Genomic DNA, 23,914 nt, shown 5'->3' on the forward strand with positions numbered 1-23,914 from the left:
GGAAAATGCTATGGCATGGTTAGGAGTGGAGGGGAAAATGAACAGAAGCAGGAAAGATCCCTCCTGCCACCTACCTTTTTTAGCAAAGAGCTGTAAACTAGTCCAAAGACAGGGAGGTCTTTACCTGGGTGCCTTTTGCATCCCTGCATTGGATATGGCCCAGGTGGGATGTGAGGGGGAGCATACAACAAGGAGTGTGCAGAAGCCCCCTTTCCCCATCCCTTTCTGTTGGCAGCAACCCATCCTGCAGGCTGGGCATCCCTAGCCACAAATGTGTAGCCCAAGGACTTGTCCCTATAATGTTCCTCCATGCCTGACTCATGCCAAGGACTGTGGCAAGCCATTAATAGGTACTTGTTGAGCTGCAAAAAAAGCTGCCTTTCTTAGGGCAAATGTGAAGGCATTTTTTCCTGTCTTTCCACTGAGAGGAGAGCAGGAGATCTGACACAAACAGTCACCACCCACAGAGCCGCCCCAGAGCTGCTCCTCAGACTTTCCAGCTGTGAGTGAGGTGTCCCCAGCACTGCAGGGAGCCCAACACGCATCTCCACAGAGATGGAGGCAGTGTGACTAAGAGGAGGACATGAGACAATGTTCTGTTGGATGTCACCACTGTCTGGGGAACAAGTGACTTTGCTTGAATTCACAGCGAAAAGCTGTGACAAGCCCTGGGACACAGAGGCATGGGCCTAGGAATTTCCCCAAGGCCCTTTTAGAGATCTGTTAGGATGTAAAATCAAGATCTGGGAGGGAAGAAGTCAAGTCAGACAAACACCCAAAGAGACTGTGGAAAACAATTTATTTGACAAATTTCCAAAGTGGACAATTTTAGTAAAACACAGGCATAAAATAAAACTAACTAGTACAATGGGGTTTTGGATACAAAGTAAAGAGTTTGGGGTGCCTATACCTGGTAGTCGCTGTTGGTTTCTCCGAAGTGCATGAATTCATAGCAAGAGCACCAGTAGAACTGCTGAAACAAAATCTCACCCAGCCAAACCACATTTTCAGTGTGGTCCTGGAAACAACTGTGTAAACACCAAGGGCCCACATCACCCACATAAGTGATAGCACCTTTGTCAATATGTCTGTAGAGTGTGAGTCAAAGACCCTGGGAGATGATGGCAGCCTTCCCCTTGACTTCACTGGGGATGAGGCCTTAATTCATTGTGTAGTGCAGTTAGTGGGTTCCCCTAGGGCCCAGGTGCTTAACTCCAAGGTGGTCCTTTAGAAACAGTACTCTAAGAGAGTTCACTGGGAAAAAGTCAGCTTGGCTCTTTTAAAATAAAAAAATGAAAAAATGAAAAAAACAAAACCCCACTAACTGGGCTCAGAGAGATTTTCCAGAATATAGCTTGAACCATAAAACAAGTAATCAGGTTATTCATGAGGTTCCTGGTTTCACTGTAGGACCATGAGATCAGTAAGTGAAGGAGTGCAGTTATGTAGCTTCTTTTATGGTTTCCCCCCTCCCCAAAGGCTGCTGCCCATCCTTCCTTTGGTTGGTGTCCAGCCTCCCTGCCCTGAATGGGAGTGTCAGTGCCGAGGGATGCTCCACCATCCACCTCTACCCCAGCCCTGGGAAGTGAGTGTCCTGTCCCCCAGGCCAGAGATGCTTGCACACAGCTTGGGTAGTGCAGTCCAGCCCTCCCTCCTCCCCAGGCATGGGAGATAAGAGCCCTACTTGCCAGCTGTAACAATGATCCCCTCTTAAAGCTTGCTGAAGAATGAATATTTCACTCGAAGCACAGCATTAGGTTAGGATCATCATGAGCTGGGCAAGTGCTCAACTGATGTGTGAAAGTGAGAAGGAAATTAACAACAAAAAAATAAAGCTGGCTAAAAAGAGCATATTCAGCCTTAAAAGACCGGGCTAGATCTTAGTGGTACAAAAGTCCTCATCCTGATTCTTTCTTGGCAAAAACACAGTGGGATGAGGTTGGTATAATGGCTTATTGCTAGGTGTGCTTGTGTTTTCCTGCTGTGGGGAGGGAGGGCAGTCATGGGCAGCCAGGGAATTTGAGGTTAACAGAGTAGAGACACAGACGACAAAGCAGAGGGAGAAAGGAGGGCACTGTGTACAGTCAGGCTGTGGCACTATGGTTATCTGCATAGATGTAAATTCCTCAGGTCAGTCAAGAATACTGTTAATTTTTTTTTTTTGCTTTGTTGGTTTTCCTTTTTAGGTGAGACAAAAGCAGCTATAGCCTTGGCAGAAACCCACCCAGATGCTCAGTCAACAGCTATCTTCCTGGAGACGGTTTGGTAGAAGACACCACGCAGCAGAGAGGTGTAGTCGGGCACACGGAAAAGGTGCCGCTCCCCGTAAGCCACATCATAATCCGTGCTCTTTCCCGTGACCAGAACACGGATGTTGGGCTCGTTGGCCTGGTTGCCCACTGCCAGCACATAGATCTCAATGTCAGCCTTCTGTGCGTCCTGTACAGCCCTCTCGATGGCCCTGGCAGTGATCCCTTGGGAGTGTCCATCGGAAAACACCAGCACCCTCTTCTTTGCTGCGGCACGGGCAGAGCGCCGGTACAGCTCTGTGACGAACTGCAGAGCGGAGTTCACATCCGTGGCATCGTTCATGAACTCCATGTTGTCAATGGCCTTGGCAATGACTGTGTAGTTGTACTGGAATTGAGCTTCCACTTTCTGCTGGTTCCGACCACTGTACTGCACCACTGAGATGTGCACGGAGTCGTCGGCAGGTTTGCTGGCCTCCAGGAACCGCTCTGCCAGCCGCTTCACGAACTTCTTGGTGGTCTCAAAGTTCTTGCTCCCCACACTGGTGGAGCTGTCCACCAGCAGTGTGATGTCTGCTGGCCCGGTGAAGGTAACTGCAAGGGGGAAGGTCCAGGGCTTGTTACTCTTCCATGGAAAGCTGATGAAGTCACTGGCTGTCTCACAGGCTTCCTGCCTTGTCAGACTCAGGAAATCTCCACTTGTGCTAAGTTTCCTTCCCCTGCTCCAGTGCTGTCCTACACTTGTCTTTTCACCCGTTCATTCCTTCTTTTATTTGGTATAGGATAGGCTGTAGGTGTTTATTCGGCTGAGATAATCTAGTGACTCTTGTTTAAATACAGTGGTTCTCCTTGCGTGTTTTGGGAACCACTTCATCCTCCTCACCTTCCTTCTTTCCATGGAAATTCTGAGGCATTAATATGCTTCTGACTTGGAGGTGTACTCTATTGAAACCCTCCCTGTACTCACTTCCCAAGCACCTTTCTCGAATATCCCTGTCGTGGAGCTATTTTGCTTGTGCTTCCACCACTACATAGTGGAAGCAGGTAACGATGTCAGTTGCTACCTCAGCTGCGACCTGGGAGGGCTGCAATCTTTCACAGTCTCCTCTCCAGGTTTGAGATGCCAGAGAAACAACCACCTAAGCTTTTCCCCAGCTGCTTTGGGCTGTTGTGTGCATGAGAGAGAGACTCAGAGAGTGTGTGACAGATCTTGCTCACCTCTCCAGCCTAGGAGCCTCTCCACTGCAAGAAGTACCCAAGCTGAGCATCCCTACAAACACAAACTCCCACTTCCCCCATCACAGCACCCACAGCCGCTCAGCTTGCCATGAGGAGTAAATACTCACTTGGGCAGGTGTAGTCAGGACATTTTTTCTCTGTTAAGAAAATAAGAGAGATTAATGTCATCAGCTTGCCCAGGAAAACTACTTGTCCCACAGAGTCACAGAAGGGACAGAAGTTCACCTGCAGAAGCTGAACAAACACTCACCTTTGCCACCTGTGCAAAGGCTATAAAAGTGCATGAAAAATGGTATGGGCATGTCCTGCAGCAGGTGAGGATGGGGATCTGACCACGAAGTATTCTGAGACATAAGACGCCCTTGTCCCCTATTTAACTACATTTGATCTCTGTTCTCTTCCCTCACACCTGCTTAAAGAGCATGACTGGGGGACACAAAGGAGGGCATCCTGCATCCCTCTACCTTTCTCATTGCCTCCAGCACCACCTTTCACCCACCTTGGCAGACATACGAGGTGATGTTCTGCAAGAAGGTGTCATCCAGGAGCTCAGCATAGTTGTCCCTTTGAATGGACAGTCCTGGCCTGGTTGGTCTGCTTAAACAAGCGATGTCATTCAGGTGATCAGGATTTGGAGGGTTCCGGAAAATGTCACCGATCCCAAGGGAAACCACCTGTGGGCAAGTTCGAGTCCATCACTGGATGCATTCATCATCCAATGCATTCATAACTATGTATGCCTGCCACTTTGTGAAAGTGCTCCTAGCAACACCTGTGTCTCCGCCCTAGCCTTGTGTAGCAAGGACATGGAGATGCCCAGATAGCACTGTGCCACCTAGCTGCTGCCAGCAGGTCCCCTGCGCCCTTACTGGGGTGACATCACACAGGGAGTTGAGTGGGGTAGGGTCCCGCAGAGTGTCAGAGCGCCCGTCCGTGATGACGATGGCCACACGCTTGTCGGACGTGAACCTCCGCAGTAGGTTGTCCTTGGTGAACTGCAGGGCCTCTCCAGTGTAGGTGCCCCCGGCGATCCACTGCAGGTTCTTGACTGCCCTGCAAGGACAGATACCAAGTGAGCCTGCCAGCCTTGAAGGAGTAATGGAGGAGACAGAACATGGCTTGTGACCAGGCAGACATCCCTGGATGGGACTTGGTGGAAAACTGGCAAGCTCCTTAGTTTAGCCCCAGCGCCACTTATGATGGCACCAGCCACTACCTTCCACTAAAGGACACTTATATCATTGCAGGAGCTGCCAGCCTGGAGATGGAGGATGAGCGGTGAGCAGGTGTCCCTGCGTCAGACCCCACAGACTCACTGCTTGAGCGCCCCGATGTTGTCGATGTTGGCATCCCCCATGGCCACCAGCTCCTGCGTGTTGTCATGGCTGTACTGCACAACACCCACACGGGACTCCCCAGCTTCAAACTGTGGGACACAACAGAAACAAGTTAGGGACAGATACCTCAGGGGAACCTAGAGGTTCAGAATCCTGCTGATGGTTTCTCCTGAATGCCTTCATGGCAGGCTCTGATGCTTCTCTTGCCTGCCTTATTCTGGACGGGCAGAGCCCCACCAGGAGTGGATGTACATTGGGACACATTTGGTGAGACAGTAAGTGAAAGGAGACCCAAACCTAGATCTCACAGCTCACTGGTCTCAACAGCAGCCATTGGATTCTCAGGTACATGGTGGAATTCTTGGGATTGTCCTGTGTGCAGAGTCAGGAGCTGGACTTGATCGCTGGGTCCCTTCCAACGCAAGGGATTCTATGGTTCCATGAGAAGATCTGTTTTCAAGACTCTTGACTTTCTTCCAACATGGTGGTTTTGCTACCAACTCTACCTTTTCTGTTTATTACTGGCTCTTTGTCATTCAAAAAGCCCCATGTATGCCCACCACACAAGTATGCAGGTTATGTGCTTTAGATGTGGCTGGTTATACCTTCAGGAAAGTCTGGATTCCCAACAGCCCTTCAAATCAAAGAGGTAATATAACATACAGCAGGTTACCAGGGAGGAGTTAGGAAGCATTTGTGTCCCTCTTCAGAAAGACTCACTATGGAGACAGTATTGCTGGGTTTGGGTTGCAAGAACAATTTTTAGTAGAGTGCTGGACATCAGAAACTTCCTAACACACTCCAAACACCTGAAATGCTCATCAGAATAAGGGAGAGTCTGAGACACTGATTGATCAGGCTGACTGAATGCTCGATCAGCCACCTGCTCTGGGACATGGAGGAAACAGGATCTCTTTGCCCAGGAGGAGTGAAATGTCTATTTTGGGACAACAAACTGCTTTCTAATCTCCATCACTTTATGAATTTGGGAAGACCCACTCCCAGTTTGAAGACTGGTGGAGGTTTTTTGGAGTGGAGGCACCTCCTCATTTTCCTGTTTGCAGTGAAAAATAAGTGAGTTCACACAAGGATATCACAGCACTCAGTGGAGATCTCACCTTGACCCTCTCATCCTTGCTAAGGCGGTCAATGACTTTGATGATGAAGTCCTTGGCAATCTGGAAGTTCTGCAGGCCAATGCTCTCTGAGCTGTCCAACACAAACAGGAGGTCGACAGGACCACAGGTGCACTCTGGAGCAAGGCAGTGTAGGGACATGTTTTGCGGAGAGGTATTTCCAAAAGAAGCAGTTGATGCCTGCTGTGGCCCTGCCCAGCTGAGTGCCTATGCTCCATCCACCCGCAAAGCAGGGTGTAAAACAAGGCAGAAAAATAGCTGCACAGGAGACTTGAGAGCTAGTTTACAAATTTTTCCATGTGCATTTTCTCCCTAATAAGATATGTGGCATTTCGAGGTTGTGAGTACTCTTAAACCACCCAGTAATTATTCTATAACCCATTTCCTCCTAAGTGTTCTCACTTCTTCCATTTACCCAGCCTAGCAGGACAGAGGTGACACTGGTGGGCTGGAGGAGGCTGACTCAGCTTGCTCCCCTCTTTCTCACAGCTGAAGAACATCATGTGCCCTTGGCTCTCCTTTCAAGCTTTTGGACTGCAAACCCAACCTATCAGGGCAGCATCAGGGAATAAAAGCTCAGCACATTCCTCTGCTGACCAGCACAGGATTTGGAAGGAAGAGGACAGAGCTAGATCCTCAGTGGGCCCATCTGCAAAAAGGGTAGAGAAAATCTACCCTGATGGCACAGGGCACCCTGTCAACTGTTTTCCAGTTGCAGGACTCAGCCACATCAGCCTCTAATCCATGTGGCACCTTCAGGGACTGCTTCCTGCCCACCCCTGCCTGGCTCATGCCTGGTTCTCCCTCATGGGCTCTCACTACATCTCCATAGCAGAAGGCAAGGAGCAGGGAAAGGGAGGGGGGCAAGGAAGGAGAAGGACTAGAGAATATTTGCAGAGCAACTTTGCCAAATAACACTCACCACAGCAAGCTAGAGGAAAATGGAGAGAGAGAGAGAGAACATTAAAATGCTTGACACAAGGGTTTTTCACATCCTAATGCAGACTGCAGGTTTGTGTCGCTGCAAACCCACAGACACCTGGCCTGGACAATCCAAGCTCATGGAGGTTTCCCTCCCACTTGAAATACCTGGATTCTCTCCCATTTCAGGTTGTGATACCCTAACCTGGAGCACCGCACACAGCAGAGCTCTGTTTCTGCACATGCTGATGTGTTCTTATTTAAATAAAAATAAAAGGTAAGTAAATCACCAGAGTGTAGAGCTCAAAGTCAGTTCCCCAAGCAATCTGTGTTCTTCCAGCACTTCATTACTGGCCATGGGCCAGAAATCCTCTGTAGGACATATGTGCTGCTTCTCCCCATGGCAGGACACTCCAAGCCAGGCCCCCCTTCGCCAGGGGGAGTATTAGACCATGATATTTAGGTAAAAAAAGAATATTGCAAAATGGGCCACTCAAGCGTTTTACACAACCTTGCTCATATTTTCCTTGTACAGAACCACAGACAAACCAGTCTGTGCCACGTACAAGTGAGACACAGTTGTATCAGCTACTCTAGAGACAGAGTACGAGGTCCCTGGATCAAGGGGACTTAATCATGGCTCATGAAAGGGAAAAGATGCCCATGGATGGCATTCCCCTGCCTGGGGACAGGGAAAAGTCAGCTGCCTCTTGCTTAGCAAGGCACTGAGCAAGGTGAGAAGAGAGGTACAGGATACTCACAGCACATCTTCATTATGATGTCCAAGATTTCACATTCCTGAAAACAGAGGGAAAGAAATGTTTGATTAACAGCAAAAGCAATGCACAGAGCAGGCCAGAAAGCAGCACCCCAGTCCTATTCCACTCACATCTGGTCCTGGAGGCCCCACAGGTCCTGGCGGTCCCTGTCAGACAGAAGCACAGAAGAGTTACGGGAGCAGCCAAGTCCTATCTGTGGGGTACTCTAATGATACCTTGCCAAGCAATACAGAGTTGTGAAAAGCTTCTTCCCAGTTGCTGGCCTCTGCACTGGGTTTGGAGCAGGGATATCTGCTTGTTTGCATGATGCCCTGGTGCTGCATGGAGGTGGAAGGAGGAGATCCACTTCCACATGTGCCATGCATACCCAGGTGGGAAGGCAGCGAGCATACACAATGTGTGCGTGGCTTGGTGCTGCTCCCAGAGCACCCAGAGCATGGAGGGATGGAGGGATGGTGGGATGGTGGGATGCATACCACTGGGGCCAACCCTGCCAGGGTCCTTACTTACCGGGGGACCTTCACGTCCCCTGTGGCCCTTTGCTCCTTTGATGCCACTGGGGCCAGGGATGAGGTTCTGAAATGAAAACAAAACCAAAACTCATAAATCTATGTGTGTCAGGGGGCAGCACCTTTCCCTTCAGATATCTGATGAGCCCTGCATCACCACTGACATGTTATCTGAGGTTGCTGTTCCCAACTAAATGAGGACTTAGAAGGGACACTGGGGAAATCTCCCTCCATGGGGCAGTGATAAAGCTCAGATCACCAGTGCCATCATCATCAGTACCACCTGGAAGCGTACAAAGCCTTGCAGAGGTGATGCCTACCTCAGCCTAACAAATGTGGAGGTTTACCAGCTGTTGGACACAAAATGAACACCTGGAGGGAGCTCCCCTTGCTATCCATCAGCCACTGCTCAGTGGCAAAAGGCTAAAGTTTTACAAAGTCTGATGGGCTGTGGCCCATCATTGCCCAAGGCTCCTGCACTGTGCTCACAGGAAAAGAGGAGTCAGCATTGCACAGGTTACTCACATCATTGCCAGGGTCACCAGCTTCCCCTTCATCACCTTTAGGTCCGACATAGCCTTTTGTTCCCTGAAAAACAGTATGGCTGAGATTGCTGTGTGACTGGCTGCTGTTAGTGTGGTGAAGTTGGTGCTGGCACGTGGTGACGTTATGAAAACTGGTTTGGCACAGGGTGGAAACCAGCACATAGGCTCTCCAGCACCAGATTTCAGTGCTCTTGATGAAGAGAACTTCTTAAGTGGCTTTCACTGCTACAGAATCACAGAATCATTTAGGTTGGAAAAAATCTCTAAGATCAAATCCAACCATTAACCCAGCACTTAATCAAGCCCCCAGCATAGCATCATCCAGCTCCCCTGGGTGACACTCCCAGCCCCAAACTCTGGCTCTGGGACTGCTTCAGAGAGCACCAAACTCAAGCTGCTGCATAGCCACAGCAGGACACATCTGCTGGGAGCATCCACTGCAGGGAGAGGTAGGCAGAGGGAAAAGAGGGTTTTGGAGGACCAGGTTGCTTCAGGGAGTCCATTCCACCATGCAGCTGATGGAGAAGCACCAAGTGCCAAACCACCACCAAGGGCAAATCCTGTGTAGCCAAGGAAGCAGCACACTTACGTTAATGCCAGGGTTGCCTCTGTCTCCTGGCTGCCCCTGGGGATGCAGAAAAGGAAGCGTATTAGGTTGGACAAATAGACATAATGGTATTACACTTTCAAGGCAGCACAAAAAACTTACTGGGGCACCTGTGAATCCAATTGTGCCATTCCCAGGAGGACCATCCTCTCCCTGGAAAGGAAGGCAGATATGGATGAGATAAAGGAATGCAGACACCTCAGACAGCATGGCACCAGGATGCTGGTCTCCTCAGACAGTGTATCTCCCCAGCAGTACCACTTACCCTTTCTCCCATCAGCCCAGGGTCCCCAGGCAGCCCAGGTGCTCCAGGCAATCCCTTTGGGCCCTGGAAGGGGCAGAAGAAGGAGTCAAGCATTGCATAACATCATCTGAGCTGGGAAGACAATGACTTCTGAGGAAACCAGCTACCAACATGAATCCACCATGGACGTGTTCTGCTTATACAAGAGCAATGTGAGGATTTAGATTAAATGTCAGAAAGAAGTTCTTTACTCAGAGGCTGGGGAGGCCCTGGCACAGGTTGCCCAGACATGCTGTGGCTGTCCCATCCCTGGAGGTGTTCCAGGCTACGTTGAATGGGGCTTGGAGCAACCCGGGATAGTGGAAGGTACCCCTGCCCATGCCAGGGGGTGGAACAGGATGAGCTTTAAGGTCTGTCCCAACCCAAATTGTTCTAGGATTTCTATGAAAGCCAACAGCTGTGCTTGGCTTCCATTTGCTCCCTGACCTGGAGATCAAACCTGCTGGCAGATTCAGGTGGCTGCCCCCAGAGAGCATTTTCCCCAGCTCCTGTGATGAGAAGCTGTGTGGTTTGTGGTGAGGCTATAACCTCTCCAAGAAATGACCTGTGGGAGGTGGGGGAAAAGGCAGCTGTGGCCTTAAGGACCCATGGAAACACCTGGATCTGTCTGCCAGGAAGCCAGTACTGGGGCCTGTAGCTATATGTTCTATAGGGTTCCAGTATCCACAGGATTTGCGGAAAGCCCGAACGGGCAGTACTTGCTGCTTGTACCTGCATCCCCTCCCTGCAGAAGAAGCAATGAAGCAGCACTGACCTCACTGCCGGGGGGACCATCATCTCCTCTGTAACCTTTGGGTCCTGGGGGTCCGGGCTCACCCTAGGGAAACACAGAGAGCTCTCTCAAAGGGGCTGCCACTCCTGCCCTGAGGGGCTGGTCCCTTTGTTTCGTGATTTGAGGGGTAGAGGGGGACATGGATGAGTCAGCTCCACCTTGGACAGCCCCACAAAGGACCTATAAATGAGGATTACTACTGATGGGGAGGTGCTTCAGGAGCTGTGCTTGGCTCCTCCTTTTCCTCCTTCCTCCCTTATGCCCTTTTCTCTGCAAAACTGCGTGGGAGGTAGATCCCTGCTGAGAATGAACCAAACCCAAAAGCTTTCTAAGCCAAGGTGTAACACCACAGGTGTGGGCTGAACATCAAGTGCTTCCAGTGACAGCTGAGGCCCCCAAAGCCGTTCCTCTCCTTCAGAGCTCAACCCCATTAACAGAGGACATGGTGAGAAAAAGACCAGGGAGGATGGGGTGATACTTTCCAGCATCAAAGCACAGCTGTGTGGCACAGTGGCGCCTCATCGTAACAGAGGTGCCCCTGGAGGACAGTCTTTGGTGCAAGTACATCACCCTGAAGGTGACATAAACCTTGCCGTGCCTCACAGCTTGAACACGTCTGGGTCACAGCCAGGCTGGCTCTGGGGAGTTTCTGTCCCCAGGAGGCTGCAGAGCCCTGGCAGCATGTGCTGGAACAGACCAAAGCTGTCACGCTGCCACATCCCATCTGCACAGCAGCCGCTCGCTCTACCAGCTGCAGTGCTGGCCAGAGACAGCACGAAACAGGAGAGGAGGCAGGAGGAAGGTTCTTTTCTCTGAGAGCTCCACAGATGCCCAAGGGAGCGCCTCCACTTTCTGCTCAGTGCCCACAGCCCTTTGCAGGGTTTGCTTTCCAGGAGTGGGACATGATGGTGGACAATGACTGGGTAGTTATTCTCTGGCATCACATCAAATGTTCAGGCAGCATTTCATGTAGAGCTGGGTGTGCAGCCAGTCCCCAGGCAATGGAGAGGACAGAGGGATGCAGAGAGCTGGTGCCAAACATCTGTACATGCTGTACATACCCTTCTTCCAAGGAAAGGTGTCCTTGTGGATACAGAAATCTTAAAAACTCAGAGTGCAAAGCACTGAACTGCTCTGAGGCATGTGACCTTATTTCTGCACAAAAGCCCATAAGAGAGAAATCTTGGACAGAAGGACGGGAACTTGTGATCCTTCACGCCTGCCAAGGCTGGAACCACAGTACCCTTGGCTCACAACTGGCCACTCTCATCCTCATTGCAGCAGCCCAGTGCAAATCTCTCATGACCCCAGAATTTATGATGGATGACACAGTATTTCGGGTGCAGAAATCCCATCCACGACTTCTCTGGGTGCAAGAAGGACCTGAAAGAAGGGATGGGCACCAGGGCCAGGAATAGAGAAGGGCCACCAAACCTGTCCATGAGGCTCAGTGAAAGAGCACACTGGCCTTCAACTTCTCTCAGATAGAAACAATGAAAAGGAACCACAGGTTAGCAGGAGCACTTTCACTCTGCCAAGAGAAACACACTCCAAAGTCCAGAGCTTGCAGATAACACGGCTTGAAAAATACTTGTGTTTGCCAAGGTCCCACTCTTACCCAAACCTAATTATGCATTTATTTTTAATTTGGCCAAACACAAGCATTCTTCTTCAGCTCATGGAAAAATCACACTCACTTTGCAACTGCTTTTCAAATCTCTCTGGAGGTGTGGGAGCGCTGGGGCAACATCTGGCCTGGGGAGGCACCAGAGCTGCTTTTGTAATGCTTCCCTCTCTGACAGGGGTTTGACTCAAGTTCAGTGGTGGGGAGGAAAAACTAGTTCCCCAGAGGCTCAGTGACAGCAGGGAGACCATTCTTCCTCCTCTTCCTCCCCAACAGGAAAGGCTGGCTGGAAGCAGGATCTATCCCAACCTGTCTCCCCATCACGCTTGCATCAAATTTCTGTCTTCTGCATGGTCTTTCTCTTGCCTTGAACCTGATAGAGGAATGTGCCTCTACCCCACACAGAGCAGTTTCAGCCCCAGTCTCTTTTGCTGACAACAGCCTGCAGCACTGAGCAGTGGATCATTGCATGCACACATCCAAACAGCTGCCTTCACATCAGGGCCATGTCCCAAAAAGACACCTGAGCAAGCTGGATGCTGCCAGGCTCTCTTTGGTTGCAGCAGGATTTCAGTTCCACTACAGGATCTGGACAATATCACAACACTAGAACCTGAACAATTCTCCTGTGGGGATTTAGTGCTCTTCACTAGCATGAGGCACGTCCAAAGGAAGCCCAGCTCCAGGTAAGCACAAGCCTGGCACAAGCACGGCCTCTCTCCAAGATGTGGCACAGTGCAGTTGGGGTCACTCATGCTGGGGACAATGTGAATGCAACAGCCACCCCTTAATGGCTGTTCTGCGCTCCAGATCTCCCAGGGCTCTCTAACACTTGGCTAAGCAGAAAGGAGTTTAAAAGCTATCTCTCATTTGTCTGCACACTGGCCTCCGTGCTTCACCTCTCACGGGAGTCCTGCTCCGCTAGTGTGGGAATGTTTATCTTGACATATTCCTCTATCTTGGGATCCATCAAAACTCTGATGGTGTGGGTAGAAGGGGAGCTGTCCTACAGAGCCCAATCCAAGGGTGATGTCAAAGCGTGTTTGCTCAGTTGCAAAGATCCTGTTGGCCATTGCAATCAGCGCCATGGCCATGAAGGATTGACCCAGAAACACCTCCAGACTCCAAGTTATCAGCTGGGAAGAAAGAGCCTTCAACTGCACAGAGGACAGAAGCCTTTCTCAGGCTGGAGGTGGCCAACTGTGCTCTCCAGCAAGCCCATGCAGCCTGAGATATGTTCCTTGAAGCACACAAGGCACAGGCAGAGCCCAGAGCAGGAGGGCCACACCTTGCAGTCAGCAGACTTGAGGCATGCTGGCTCTGGGAGAGGCTGTCTCTGCAGGATGCCAAGGGTGTCAGGGACACTGCTGGGGCCATGTCAGGATATCCTCACTGACACAAGATGGCTCACTGACACCCCTGACTGAGATGAGCAGCTTCTGGCCCCAGGCCTGAATATTTTGTTTGTAGCTGCAGCTTGCACTTGCCAGTTTCCAGTTCTGTCAGATGTGTTGACATCTGTTTCCATGGGATTGGGAAATGGTGTGCAGGTTGTTCTGCCCACAGCCCAGCAGCCAAATCTCCATTTATTTTGTCCCTGTTCATATCCTTGGTTCTTATAGAAATCCCTGCCCTTCTTCACCAGCTTTGCTTCCTGGTCTGGGAGAAGCTAAGAAGTTGCCCCAAGATGCAAAAGATGCTGTGGCATCAGTTAAACCCCTATCCCACTTTCCCTGGTGTCCCAACCACCTCTGTCTGGGATCCAGAAGGTTAAACCAAGCTCTTACCTGGTCGCCAGGTGGTCCAAGAGGTCCTTCCCGTCCTTGGTCACCAGGTGGTCCAGGCTCTCCCTGAAAACAACACAGAGGGCATGAGAAGCACAATGAGGAGCAGGTGAGGGTGCAAAGGGACCTGTGTGCAATGGGGAATAGGGGTGCAGCACCCACAGCAGGATGGAAATTCAGTCATCCAAACAGGCAGGGGTTTGAGGTGGATTCAGGAATTGAGCAGGGAACTGTCAGAGATGGAGAGAGATAAAGACAGGCTAATGTGGCCACCTTGAATCCAAGAAGATAGCCCTATCAGGAAGGCCTTGTGAAGGCCTTGCATCTAGGGGACATTTTTCAGCCCATTTTGTGCCAGAAAAGAAAAAGTGTGGAGAGATCAGTCTTCTGCAGATACACAGACTTGGCCCTGGATCCAAACCAGCCATACTCAGTACCCATGGCTTCTGTTCTAGAGCAGCTCCTGCCCTGGGGAGTCTGCATGGAGAGGAGCACAGCTTCCAGGATAGCTGCATCCTTCCTCCAGTCTGCTATCTCTATGGAGCTAAGGGGATTTCCATGGGACTGAGCCACAGATGAAGAGAGAGACACCCTCACCTCTCACTGTCAATGTTCTCCCCTCTCCTTTGCTAACACTCAGAACTCTGAGCCCGGGCTGTTTGCAGAGAACTGGAGGGCACAGAAAACCTGACTCTCAGTGGTTTTACACCCCAACAGTTCCAGTAGAAGGAAATACCATATGGACATGGCTCAGTTCCCTTTCACTGAACAGCCTTCCACTAACCCAGCAGAGCCATATCCCAACATGGCATTGTGCCTGCCAAACCCAGGCTGGCTCTGCAGCACCTTCCCTATCCGTACCCGTGGCCAGGAACGAGCAGTTCAGGGAGGCAGAGGAGAGGGCAATTTGAGGGAAGCGGTCAAGAGGTTAGTGACTTAAAGCTGTTGTTTGCAACCTAGAAGTGCTCAGATGCATAAGCCAAACAACAAATATAAAACACAACTTCCAAATGGCCCCAAGACGTTTCTGGCGAGATTACACAGCCTCGTACTTGGACTCAAAGTTGGAAAGAAGCAGGTCATCGTCTGCTGACCAATTTAATGCAGGACACTGGCATGCCTTCATCTCCTGCACATCTGCCCTGCACCCTGTGTGGAAGCAGTGATGCTCCCTGAGCAGTAAACAGGGACGGGGAGGCTGCCAGAAGCCCCCTGCCAGAGCTGCTCCTCCCCAAGGCAGACCTCTGCCTCCTCTGCCCAAGCTGGTGCTGGGTCCTGGCAGTCCTCGTTGCAGGGACAGGTGATGAGTGCTGCAACGGTGGATGGGGATAGGGAATACTGCTGTGGAATGCCCTAGTTCCCACCACCCCCACCCTGCACAGAGCTCCCCTGTGATGTGTGGCATGGCTGTCACTTGCCACATGTTTGTCCTGGCTTGCTGAAGGTTCCTGCCTGTTCCTCCCACGATCACGCTTGATGACTCATCCCAACAGGCTGGAAACATTCTTTCCTAGTGACTCCCATTCTAAAGTGGAGGGAAGAGTGTTCCCCCTTCCATCCACACCCTCTCATGCTCTTCTGCTAGTAGTACCTGTGCCCTCCTGCCACAGGTAGCCCGTACAGCCCCTGAGCACACAGAGGAGGACCCCTTGACTCTTTCCTCTCCATTAACTAGTTTTCCTTCTGTGCGGAATTGACAGCTGTTCACCTGCTCTTGGCTTGCTATTTGGTGATTATCTGCCTGCGTAAAGGGCAGTTTCTGGGGGACAACAGCAGGTCCCTCCCAGACCGGCAGGCCAAGGCACTGAGCTTGCCTGCTGGCCCACAGGCTGGTGGAGTTAGCCACTGGACACCTATTCCCAGCCCCAGACATCACTCCGCTTGCAAGCAGATGCTGAAGGCTACCCCGCGGGTGCAGTTACCGGCTGTCCTCTTGACCCGCGGTCACCTGGCGAACCCGGGGGTCCCCTCTCTCCGTTGCTGCCCTGCAAAGAGAGGGTGGCATCACAAAATCAGGACCTGCTCCCAGCAGGGCAAACCCCTCCCTCACTGCCCACCTCTGAACAGGCTCAGCCTCAAGCCCCCTCCTCCTCTGCCAGAGGGAACCAGCCACTGCCTTGGGCAGAGGCGCTCTCACTTACCCGTTCTCCAGGAGGACCATCCTCACCTAGAGCACCCTGTGGAGAAACAAGAGGGGTGGTCAGAGGGTGGGCATGGCCACCAATGACATGCAGGGGCATCACAGGTAGAGAACTCACCTCGTCACCAGTCTCTCCTGCTGGTCCAGGCTCACCCTGGTTCCCAGGAGCACCCTGCAAGGCACAGGGATGCAGATGAGAAGTCAGTTTTGGAGCAAAGCCCTGCACACTTTAGGAGCTTTGGGCAAGCTCTGCTTCAAAGGCAGGCTGGAGCAGGGGTCCTCCCACAGAGAAGAGAGGATGTTCACACAAGGATGCTTCTTCACCCACCTTCTCTCCAGGGTTGCCAGGAATTCCCTGTCGGCCGGGCTTTCCATCATTCCCAGGCTCCCCCTTCACAAGAACATGAGGCACCATCAAGACTGCATCCAGCAGCGGATTTCAGCTCCCACAGCACCAAGGCTGCCAGAAGCCACAGTACACCCCAAGCCTCTTTCAGGGTTGTGGTGTCTCCCCATCCGAGCAGATCCCTCCCTACTCCACTCCCAGTGAAAGTCACCTTTTCATGGCACTCCCTTGATAACCCAGGGATGCTTTGTGCCAGGCTTGTGGGCACCCACAAACCTTGGGCACACTGTGGGTGATAGGGGCCATCCTCTAGTGAAGAGGACAGTTTGGACAGCGTTTGGAGCAAACTTGTCTAGTGGGTGTCCTTGCCCTTGGCAGCGGGGTAGAATGAGGTGGACTTTTAGGTCCCTTCCCATCCAAACCATTCTTATTCTGTGATAGGCTTGCTCCAAGCAGTGAAAAAAATTTCCACCTCTCCCTCCTGCAGAAGAGGGCTCCCAGCATCCCTGCTCTGGGTGAGGCTGGGCAGAGCAACTCACCTTGGCTCCCTTGGGTCCAAAAGCACCAGGATCTCCCTTCGGTCCAGGCGGGCCTTGAGGTCCCTGTTGAAATTAAGGGTAGCATCACTGAAACCTGAACTGGTGACACCATCTGCAGGAAACTGGGCATGGACTGAGCATCCCAGCAGCAGGCAGGCAGCTCCCAGCTGGGATGGACAGGAGGGACATGGCCAGAAGGGACCCCTGCCCCATGGAGCAGGCAATGCTGCATCCACATTGTTGAAACACTTGTGAAGCTCAGAGGAAAATGGCAGAAAAGGTGTTTTTGGGCTGGTGTAGCTGGGCCACAGTGACACTGGTGCCACCACAAATGTGTCATCCTGGGAGTGTGGAAACAGCAGGAAAACTGGGAAAATGCAATGTCAATGAGCTCCATCCCAGGGCAATTGGGGACAGCTTCCAGGCAAGGACAAGGCAGACTCTCCCAGGGTCAGCCCTGAGGTGCCATGCCTGGGATAAGCATCCCACATTTCCAAGCAATTCCCTATTTCCACACACCATCATGGCAGAGCTGTTCACTTGCATGCAAGGGGAACCCACAGGGTACCTACGTCGAATCCAGGTGAGCCTTTGCAGCCAGGTAATCCAGGGTATCCAGCTTCACCCTGTCAGGCAGCCAAAGCAGAGATCCCAATGAGTGACACTCATGGGAAGACCCCATCTATCATCCCAGACCCATGGAAGGGATATTCCAGCCCCATTCCTGGCTGGCAGATGAATGGCCCTGCAGGGAGGGAACTCCACTGCCCCACAGGCTTCATCCCCAGACCCCACAGTGATTTTGGAGGGGCACAAGCCAGGGTGCTCAGGCCCTGGAGCAGAGATTTACCTTCATGCCATCTATGCCATCGATTCCACGCCTGCCTTTCTCACCCTGAAACAGAACACAAGGACAATGAAATGATTTCCAAATTCCCAGTGCCTCCCAAACATCAGAGAGAAATGGTGCAAAAGCAGAGTCTAACCTTGGCTCCTTTGGCTCCCCTTGAGCCCTGTGGAGGGAATGAGAGAGGTGTCAGATACCCAAGTAGAACAGGTCTGTCCCCCTCAACCCTGCAGTCCCCACACCAGCTCAGTCTGAGGCATTCAGCACAGCTCTGCACACCACTGGGTCCCGCTGGATCCCCGCTCCTGGCTCAGGCAGTACCAGCAGGAGGGGTGGATGTAGGGGCACACAGCAGACTCCAACAACATGCAGCTGCAGGGCCAGCCCTGGATAACCATGCGTGGGGACACTGGGATCTCCCTCAAACATCCCTGCTGACCTCACCTTTTCTCCTCGGCTTCCTTTGTCACCCTAGAGAGGAAAGGAGAAAGGGAAATGGGAGAATGAGAACACTTGCAGCACAAAATGTGTGGTCCACCTCTGAAACACCTCTGAGCCTGCAGCCCTACATACCTTCATTCCTTGGTAACCAACAGGTCCCATGTCTCCTGGCCTGCCCTAGGGACAAGAACACAGTGTTACAGAGGCAGGTACAGTCACCACCATGAAACAACATCCCCCAAGACTCTTGATATGGGGCTCAGCTGCCATTCTCTCACACAGCAGCCTCTCTCATAACTCTGCTCCTTGTTTGCCTGGTCTGGGAGCACGGGATTGTTGTGGAGGGCCAAGAGGACTTGCCTTCATCTCCACCATCTCCAGCTCTTCATGGAGGTGAGGGAAACTGGGTGCTTGGGGGCACATCATTTGGGATGAATGGGAAGGGCAGAAGACCCTTGCAAAGTAAAAATACACAGCATGGCATTTCCAATTTGGGAACACACAAGATTGGTAACTGCATGTGGGAGAAATGTGTGTCCCAAAAGTAAGTGTGCCTAATAAAACAAAAGAGGGAGGAGGGAAATAGTTTCCTCATGCTTTCAGGTTATTTACCAAAGGTTTCCCTGTAACACTGCTGTGCTTGTTGTGTCAGAGGACACAGGAGGGAGCCTGGAGTCCACCCCTGGGCTGACATACATGAGTCAGAGACGTGTTCTGCCGGAGGGATGGCTATTTTGGATGAGGAACAAGGAAGCCTTGTAGCAAGAGGAGGAGCCACCCCACTGCACAGCATGACTGCATACCCCAAGGAAACAGGATGATGCTGGTGAGGATGCACCCGAGAGGTGAGGCCAGAAGCAGCCAAAAAACACCTCCTGTACAGAGTCACCAGCTCTGGTCCTTCACTTACTGGGTCTCCAGCTTCTCCTTTCTGACCGGGAAGACCTGGTTTGCCTCGTTCTCCCTGCAATACAGGACAGAAACACAGTTAGTTCATCATCCCCAGGAACACAATGATGACCTGTTGAAAGAAGAGCAGGGAGGATGGGAGCAGAAACGCTCCACGGATACAGGGAGCAGATGGTGCTAGCCACATGGGAACATGGTGTGGGTCCACACCCCACAGATGACCTTGAAGGCCTTTTCCAATCTTCATGGTTCTATGTAATGCTTCCAGGTCTCTGAGCATCCCCAGTGAGTCCATCCCACTGCCCCTGTCCCACAGCACAGGCACAAACAGCCCCTCACCTCATGGCCAGGGTCACCAGGAGGTCCAGGGGGCCCTCGGGGAGGCTGCAGGAGAGAAGTGTGGGTTAGACCAGCCTGAGGCACAGCCTGGGACCACAGGGATAAGAGGGAAGGTGACAGAGCTCTCAAAAGCCTGACTCACCTGGCACTCGAAGGAGCAGCACTGCACAGAGGGAAGGAGGAAACAGCATTAGAGGAGGGGGCAGCAGCAGGGTCAGGCTGCACCCTGCTTGTGGGGAGGACTTCCCAGGATGACAGGGGTTGCCTGCAGGGCAGGACTGTTCCACCAAGCCCCCTTAGCCCTGGGTCACTCACAGGGGACAGGCTCAGTCACAGGGAGACACTCACCGATTGCTCCGTGTTGAGTTTCTGCAAGACAAGAAAGAAGGAGAAGGGGTATGAGAGGGACAGGAGGGCCTGGGGAGGGGGTGGGCTGGGGAGGGGGCAGGCAGTGCTCACAATCATGTCGATGATGGTGTTGATGGTCTCCTCCACATCGATCTCCCGGGTGGGCTTCAGGCTGGTGGCAGTGAAGTTGCGGCGGTAGGCGTGGTCTGTGGCGATGATGTTCAGCCTCTGGTCCTGGGGGTGGGGAGGGCAGAGTGAGATCTGTGGGTACCTGTGAAGGCTCTGAGTCTCCCTCCTTTGTCACACTAGGAGTCCCATGGTCCCACTGGGAACCCCGTGCTGGGAGCATCCCTGCTGTGTGGTCCCTACCAAGTGGTTGGGTGAGATGGCAACAGAGAACACTTTGATCCCCAGGAGTTTGGCTTCGTTGGCAGCATCGTCCAGGCCTCCGCAGGGCTCCTTGTAACCTTCCAAGGGATGTCCATCAGTCACCACAATCAGATATTTATTCTCCTTGTGATGGGAACCACTGGAAGGGTTTAAACACAGGATTTAATGTTGAAAGGATTTAGCTGGAGAGGAGTGGTTTGGACATCTGGGGACACTCACTCCAGACAGTGCCCCAGCCTGTGGTCAGGGTGTGCCTCATCCCAGCAAAGCTGGAGCAATTTGTGACTTCCTTTCCCCACTGGGGACAGTTCTGCACAATGCACAGGGATTCCCAGTGTAGAAGCTCCCACCCACCAGAACCACACCACCCCTCTGTGCCCACCGCGGCCTCACTGCCTGACCCAATAAGCAGCTCCTCGATGCCACGCTTGATGGCACAGTCAGTGTAGGTGCCCTTCCCGATGTAGTTCACAGCCGACACGCGGTTCTTCAGCTCGCTCTGCCCACTGGGCATCGGCGTGAGGCTCTTGATGAGCACCACCTCATCGCTGTAGTGCAGCGCTCCCGCGTTCCACACGAGGTTGCGGTCACAGCGGTAGTACCTGCATGGACACACCAGGACACGGGGTTCGCTTTGCTTGCACCAGCATAGAAAATGCAAATCATCTCCAGATCAGGAATTTGCCAGGGCTCCCTGCTCTCCTGCAAAGCTGGGACAAGCTTCCCTGCAAAGCACAACATGGGACCCCATGGCAGCTTGTCCCATGGGTAGAAGGGCAAAGCAATGCAGTGGGTGGGCATCTGCAAGGATCAAACAGCTTGGCAGAAAGGCTTCTGGAAGAGGTGCCAGGGGCTGGAGATGCACAGGAGGGACTGAGCCAGGTAGCCAGGTGTGTGTGTGTGTGTAAGGCAGGTAACCACTGAAACACTCCACAAAGAGGCTTTCCACTGCCAGATGTGTTAAAATCAGAGAGGAATGCCTCCCTCAGAAGTACGCTGTGACTTGGGGAAGGATGAGTGTGTGTGTTGCAGCCCTGTCTTGTGCGCTGACACATCCAGCACCTATGACTCCTGGGACAGAGGCATCACCTGTCCTTTGGCCACTGTCCCAGAAAAGGTCTTTTCAGGATATGAGGACCAATCCCAAAGGGACATGATTTCTTTTTTCAGTAAGCAGGGGCCAGTCACAAAGGAATGGTGATGCACATCTTCTCTCTGCCCAGCAAGAGCTGTCCCAAAGCCACCTGAGCCTTGTCCACTGATGTTCCCTCCATCCTACTGCAAGACTGAGCCCAGGGCCTTGCACAGGGGAGAGTGATGCTGCTCTGATGGAGGCCTGGCAAGTTGTTCCCAAGCACAAAGCTCCTGGTCACGCAAAGCCTTGAGAGACAAGGCGGGGCAACCCCCCTATCCATCCTGAGATAGGGCATTGCCCTTCCATCTGGTGCAGCACTAGGATGTCCCCATAGTGCCCCTCTGGGCACCAGCACACATCTCCTGCTGCCCTGAGGATCTCCGCAAGACCCATGTGCCTTCAGGACTTGTGGTGTTCCCGTGCATCACTGGATCTCCTGCCCATAGCCAAGCCCAGCAACACCTCCTTTAGGATCTGGGGGCTTTGGTGCACCTAGCCATCACTGGCTAGCCTTCCCTTGGTCAGACCTGGGTTGGTGGCTGCAGGGGCGGGTGAGGAGGAGGCAGACAAAGAGTTGGGGAATGGGGGGGGTAAGGGGCACCAGTGCCAAGGGAGGGTTTGCCCTGCAGGGTGCCTGTGAGTGTGCTGGGTTTAACCCCAGAGGTGTCCGGCAGCCACTCACACACCCGGGTGGTTCTGGGCCTCAGCACAGGGACCAGCATCGCTCTGACGCTGCACCATAACCACACAGCCACCCGGAGGTGTGGGGTTGGGCTGCCGTGTCTGCCGCTCCAGCAGTTCCTGTCCTTCCCGAGGGTGGGTGCAAGCAGCCCTGCTAAAGCCACGCTGCTGCTGTCAGCACAGACAGAGCCAAAACAGAGCAGTCGAGGACCGGGAGAAGGAGGAAAGGCTCCCATCCCCCTCCCCAGCATGCCTGTTTTCCTTCTTTCCTTCTTTTCCTTCCTTGGACTGACACGCAGGGGGATCTCAGCATCCCACCCGGCAGCAGGCTCCATTCCCCAAGCAGCCCAGATAAATCCCCGGGGGACGCACCTCCTGGTCAGCTTATCAATGAACCGGTTGGTGAAATCTTTCACTTGGGTAACCAGGTCCCCAAAGGGTTTCACCCTCAGGGCAACGCTCTCTGAGGTGTCCAGGACGAAGAACAGGTCCACAGGGCAGTCTGGGAAGTAGTGGAGAGGCAGGAATTGGCCGGCGGTCCTGCTGCATCGCCTCCCCCTCCCAGGCTTCCCACAACGCCCACCCCGTTTCCCTCCTAGCAGGCTCTCGGGATCTGGGCTGAGGGGAATGCTCTCACATGCTAGCCCCCTTGGCATCAAGAGTAAGCAAGATCACCTTTTCAGAAAACACAATTTTGTTGCATTTAACACTTTCCTATAGTTTCTTTCCTGTTTCCATTCAAAGGATGTTTTTGCAAGACCTATACTACTTGTTATACCAAGTAACATGCAGCTGCAGAAACCACTCCAAAAAAATGAAACCTTTTCAGCAATCAATGCCATAAGAAAGTAAAAATTTTCTGACATGTCCTGCCAAAAATATAATTTTAAGGAAGAGCAATAACATAAATTTCCCTTAGGAGACAGCATTCAGCCCAGAATAGTTCAGAATGCTGGACTTGTGGTATCCGCTGTTATCCCCTTCTCCTGCATCCCACTGCTACTGGTAACTCCCAAACGGACAGTCAAGGAAAAAGAGCCAAAACCCACGAAAGTGGGTACTTCTTGCAGATCTTCTCTAATCCTATACTGCTCTCCTCAACAAGCCCAAACGTCCCGACAAATCTGCGGTGTGACAGCAGCAGGAACCTGCCCTGGAGGGAAACAGCAGACAGGCTTCTCTGCTAAACCCGGGAAGGGAAAGCATTCCAGGCTTACCTTCTGCGCTTGAGACTTGGGTGATGATTTCTGGGGGCTGAGCACATGAGCCTCCCCACAGGAAGCCGGCCGGCAGCAGTAGAGTGAGCAGAAAGTCTCGCAGCTTCATGTTTCTCGGTTCAGATTACCATCGAGCTGGATCCAAGGGAAAAAGCAGAGGAGAACCCAGCAGCTGAGCGAGGCCACGGTGCGGAGGCAGGAGTCGCTGAAGATTTTTTTTTTTACTGCTTTCCCCTTGGTTTCCGTGGGAGGAAGAGAAGGCAGGAGGGTAAGGGTGAGGAGGAGACTTCTCCAGCCTGAGGACGGAGGGAGGGATCAGGGGGTGTCAGCTGTGAGTCAAACTTAGGAAGCGTTTCTCATTAGCCTTTTTATGGATTTCACTGTACCTGCGATGGCAGCCCGGCCACCAGTGCCGGGGACCTCCGCAAGGCTCGGAGGGAGCCCTGGAGCAGGCAGTGCCCAGCGCTGGGGCTTAGCCTGCTCTCTGGGGCAGGGGGGCTTGGGGCACCTGCCGGCACTTCCTCTCAGCTCCCAGGCCAAGAAAGCTGCTCCAGGGGGACAGCCATTCCTATCACACAGCAACCTGCACAAGAGCTGTGTTGGGTTCTGCCTGGGCAGTCCCCACCACACAGCACAGCCGAGGTTGTCCCAGGCATGGGGGCACCATGGAGGCACAACACTTCTGGAGAAGCACTTTCTTCCCTGACTTTCAGGGCTTTCTGCTCAAGCCAGACAGGAACAGGAAAGGTTTGTTCCTGAGGAGAAACCCACAGGGT

The 23,914-nt window shown here is 52.6% G+C and overlaps 1 protein-coding gene across 1 annotated transcript; it reads right to left on the bottom strand.

Moving 5' to 3' along the window:
• Positions 1 to 829: 829 nt before the first annotated feature.
• Positions 830 to 23,379, bottom strand: COL6A1 (collagen type VI alpha 1 chain). Its single transcript, XM_033065399.1, has 35 exons — positions 23,139 to 23,379; positions 22,294 to 22,423; positions 20,507 to 20,707; positions 20,085 to 20,244; positions 19,827 to 19,949; positions 19,716 to 19,736; positions 19,510 to 19,530; positions 19,368 to 19,412; positions 19,030 to 19,083; positions 18,252 to 18,296; positions 18,123 to 18,149; positions 17,818 to 17,844; positions 17,682 to 17,726; positions 17,404 to 17,457; positions 16,832 to 16,894; positions 16,275 to 16,337; positions 16,065 to 16,118; positions 15,948 to 15,983; positions 15,729 to 15,791; positions 13,810 to 13,872; positions 10,381 to 10,443; positions 9,588 to 9,650; positions 9,425 to 9,475; positions 9,305 to 9,340; positions 8,696 to 8,758; positions 8,172 to 8,237; positions 7,772 to 7,807; positions 7,644 to 7,680; positions 6,884 to 6,892; positions 5,944 to 6,077; positions 4,805 to 4,914; positions 4,358 to 4,541; positions 3,988 to 4,162; positions 3,596 to 3,625; positions 830 to 2,843 (listed from the first exon to the last, which is right to left on the bottom strand). Exons 1-35 carry the CDS (start codon positions 23,245 to 23,247, stop codon positions 2,233 to 2,235), a joined length of 3,072 nt encoding a protein of 1,023 aa, XP_032921290.1. The 5' UTR covers positions 23,248 to 23,379; the 3' UTR covers positions 830 to 2,232.
• Between the last annotated feature and the right edge of the window lie 535 nt (positions 23,380 to 23,914).

Source organism: Catharus ustulatus, chromosome 7, assembly GCF_009819885.2.
Source record: "Catharus ustulatus isolate bCatUst1 chromosome 7, bCatUst1.pri.v2, whole genome shotgun sequence".
Lineage (NCBI taxonomy): Eukaryota > Metazoa > Chordata > Aves > Passeriformes > Turdidae > Catharus > Catharus ustulatus.

Excerpts from the sequence above, each read along its gene's own strand:
- COL6A1 (XM_033065399.1), bottom strand. The coding sequence starts at position 23,247 with ATGAAGCTGCGAGACTTTCTGCTCACTCTACTGCTGCCGGCCGGCTTC. Across the intron at positions 19,531-19,715 it reads AACTCAACACGGAGCAATCG|TGCTGCTCCTTCGAGTGCCA; the intron begins GTGAGTGTCTCC and ends CCCTCTGTGCAG. Across the intron at positions 16,119-16,274 it reads CTGGCAACCCTGGAGAGAAG|GGTGCTCCTGGGAACCAGGG; the intron begins GTGGGTGAAGAA and ends TGTGCCTTGCAG.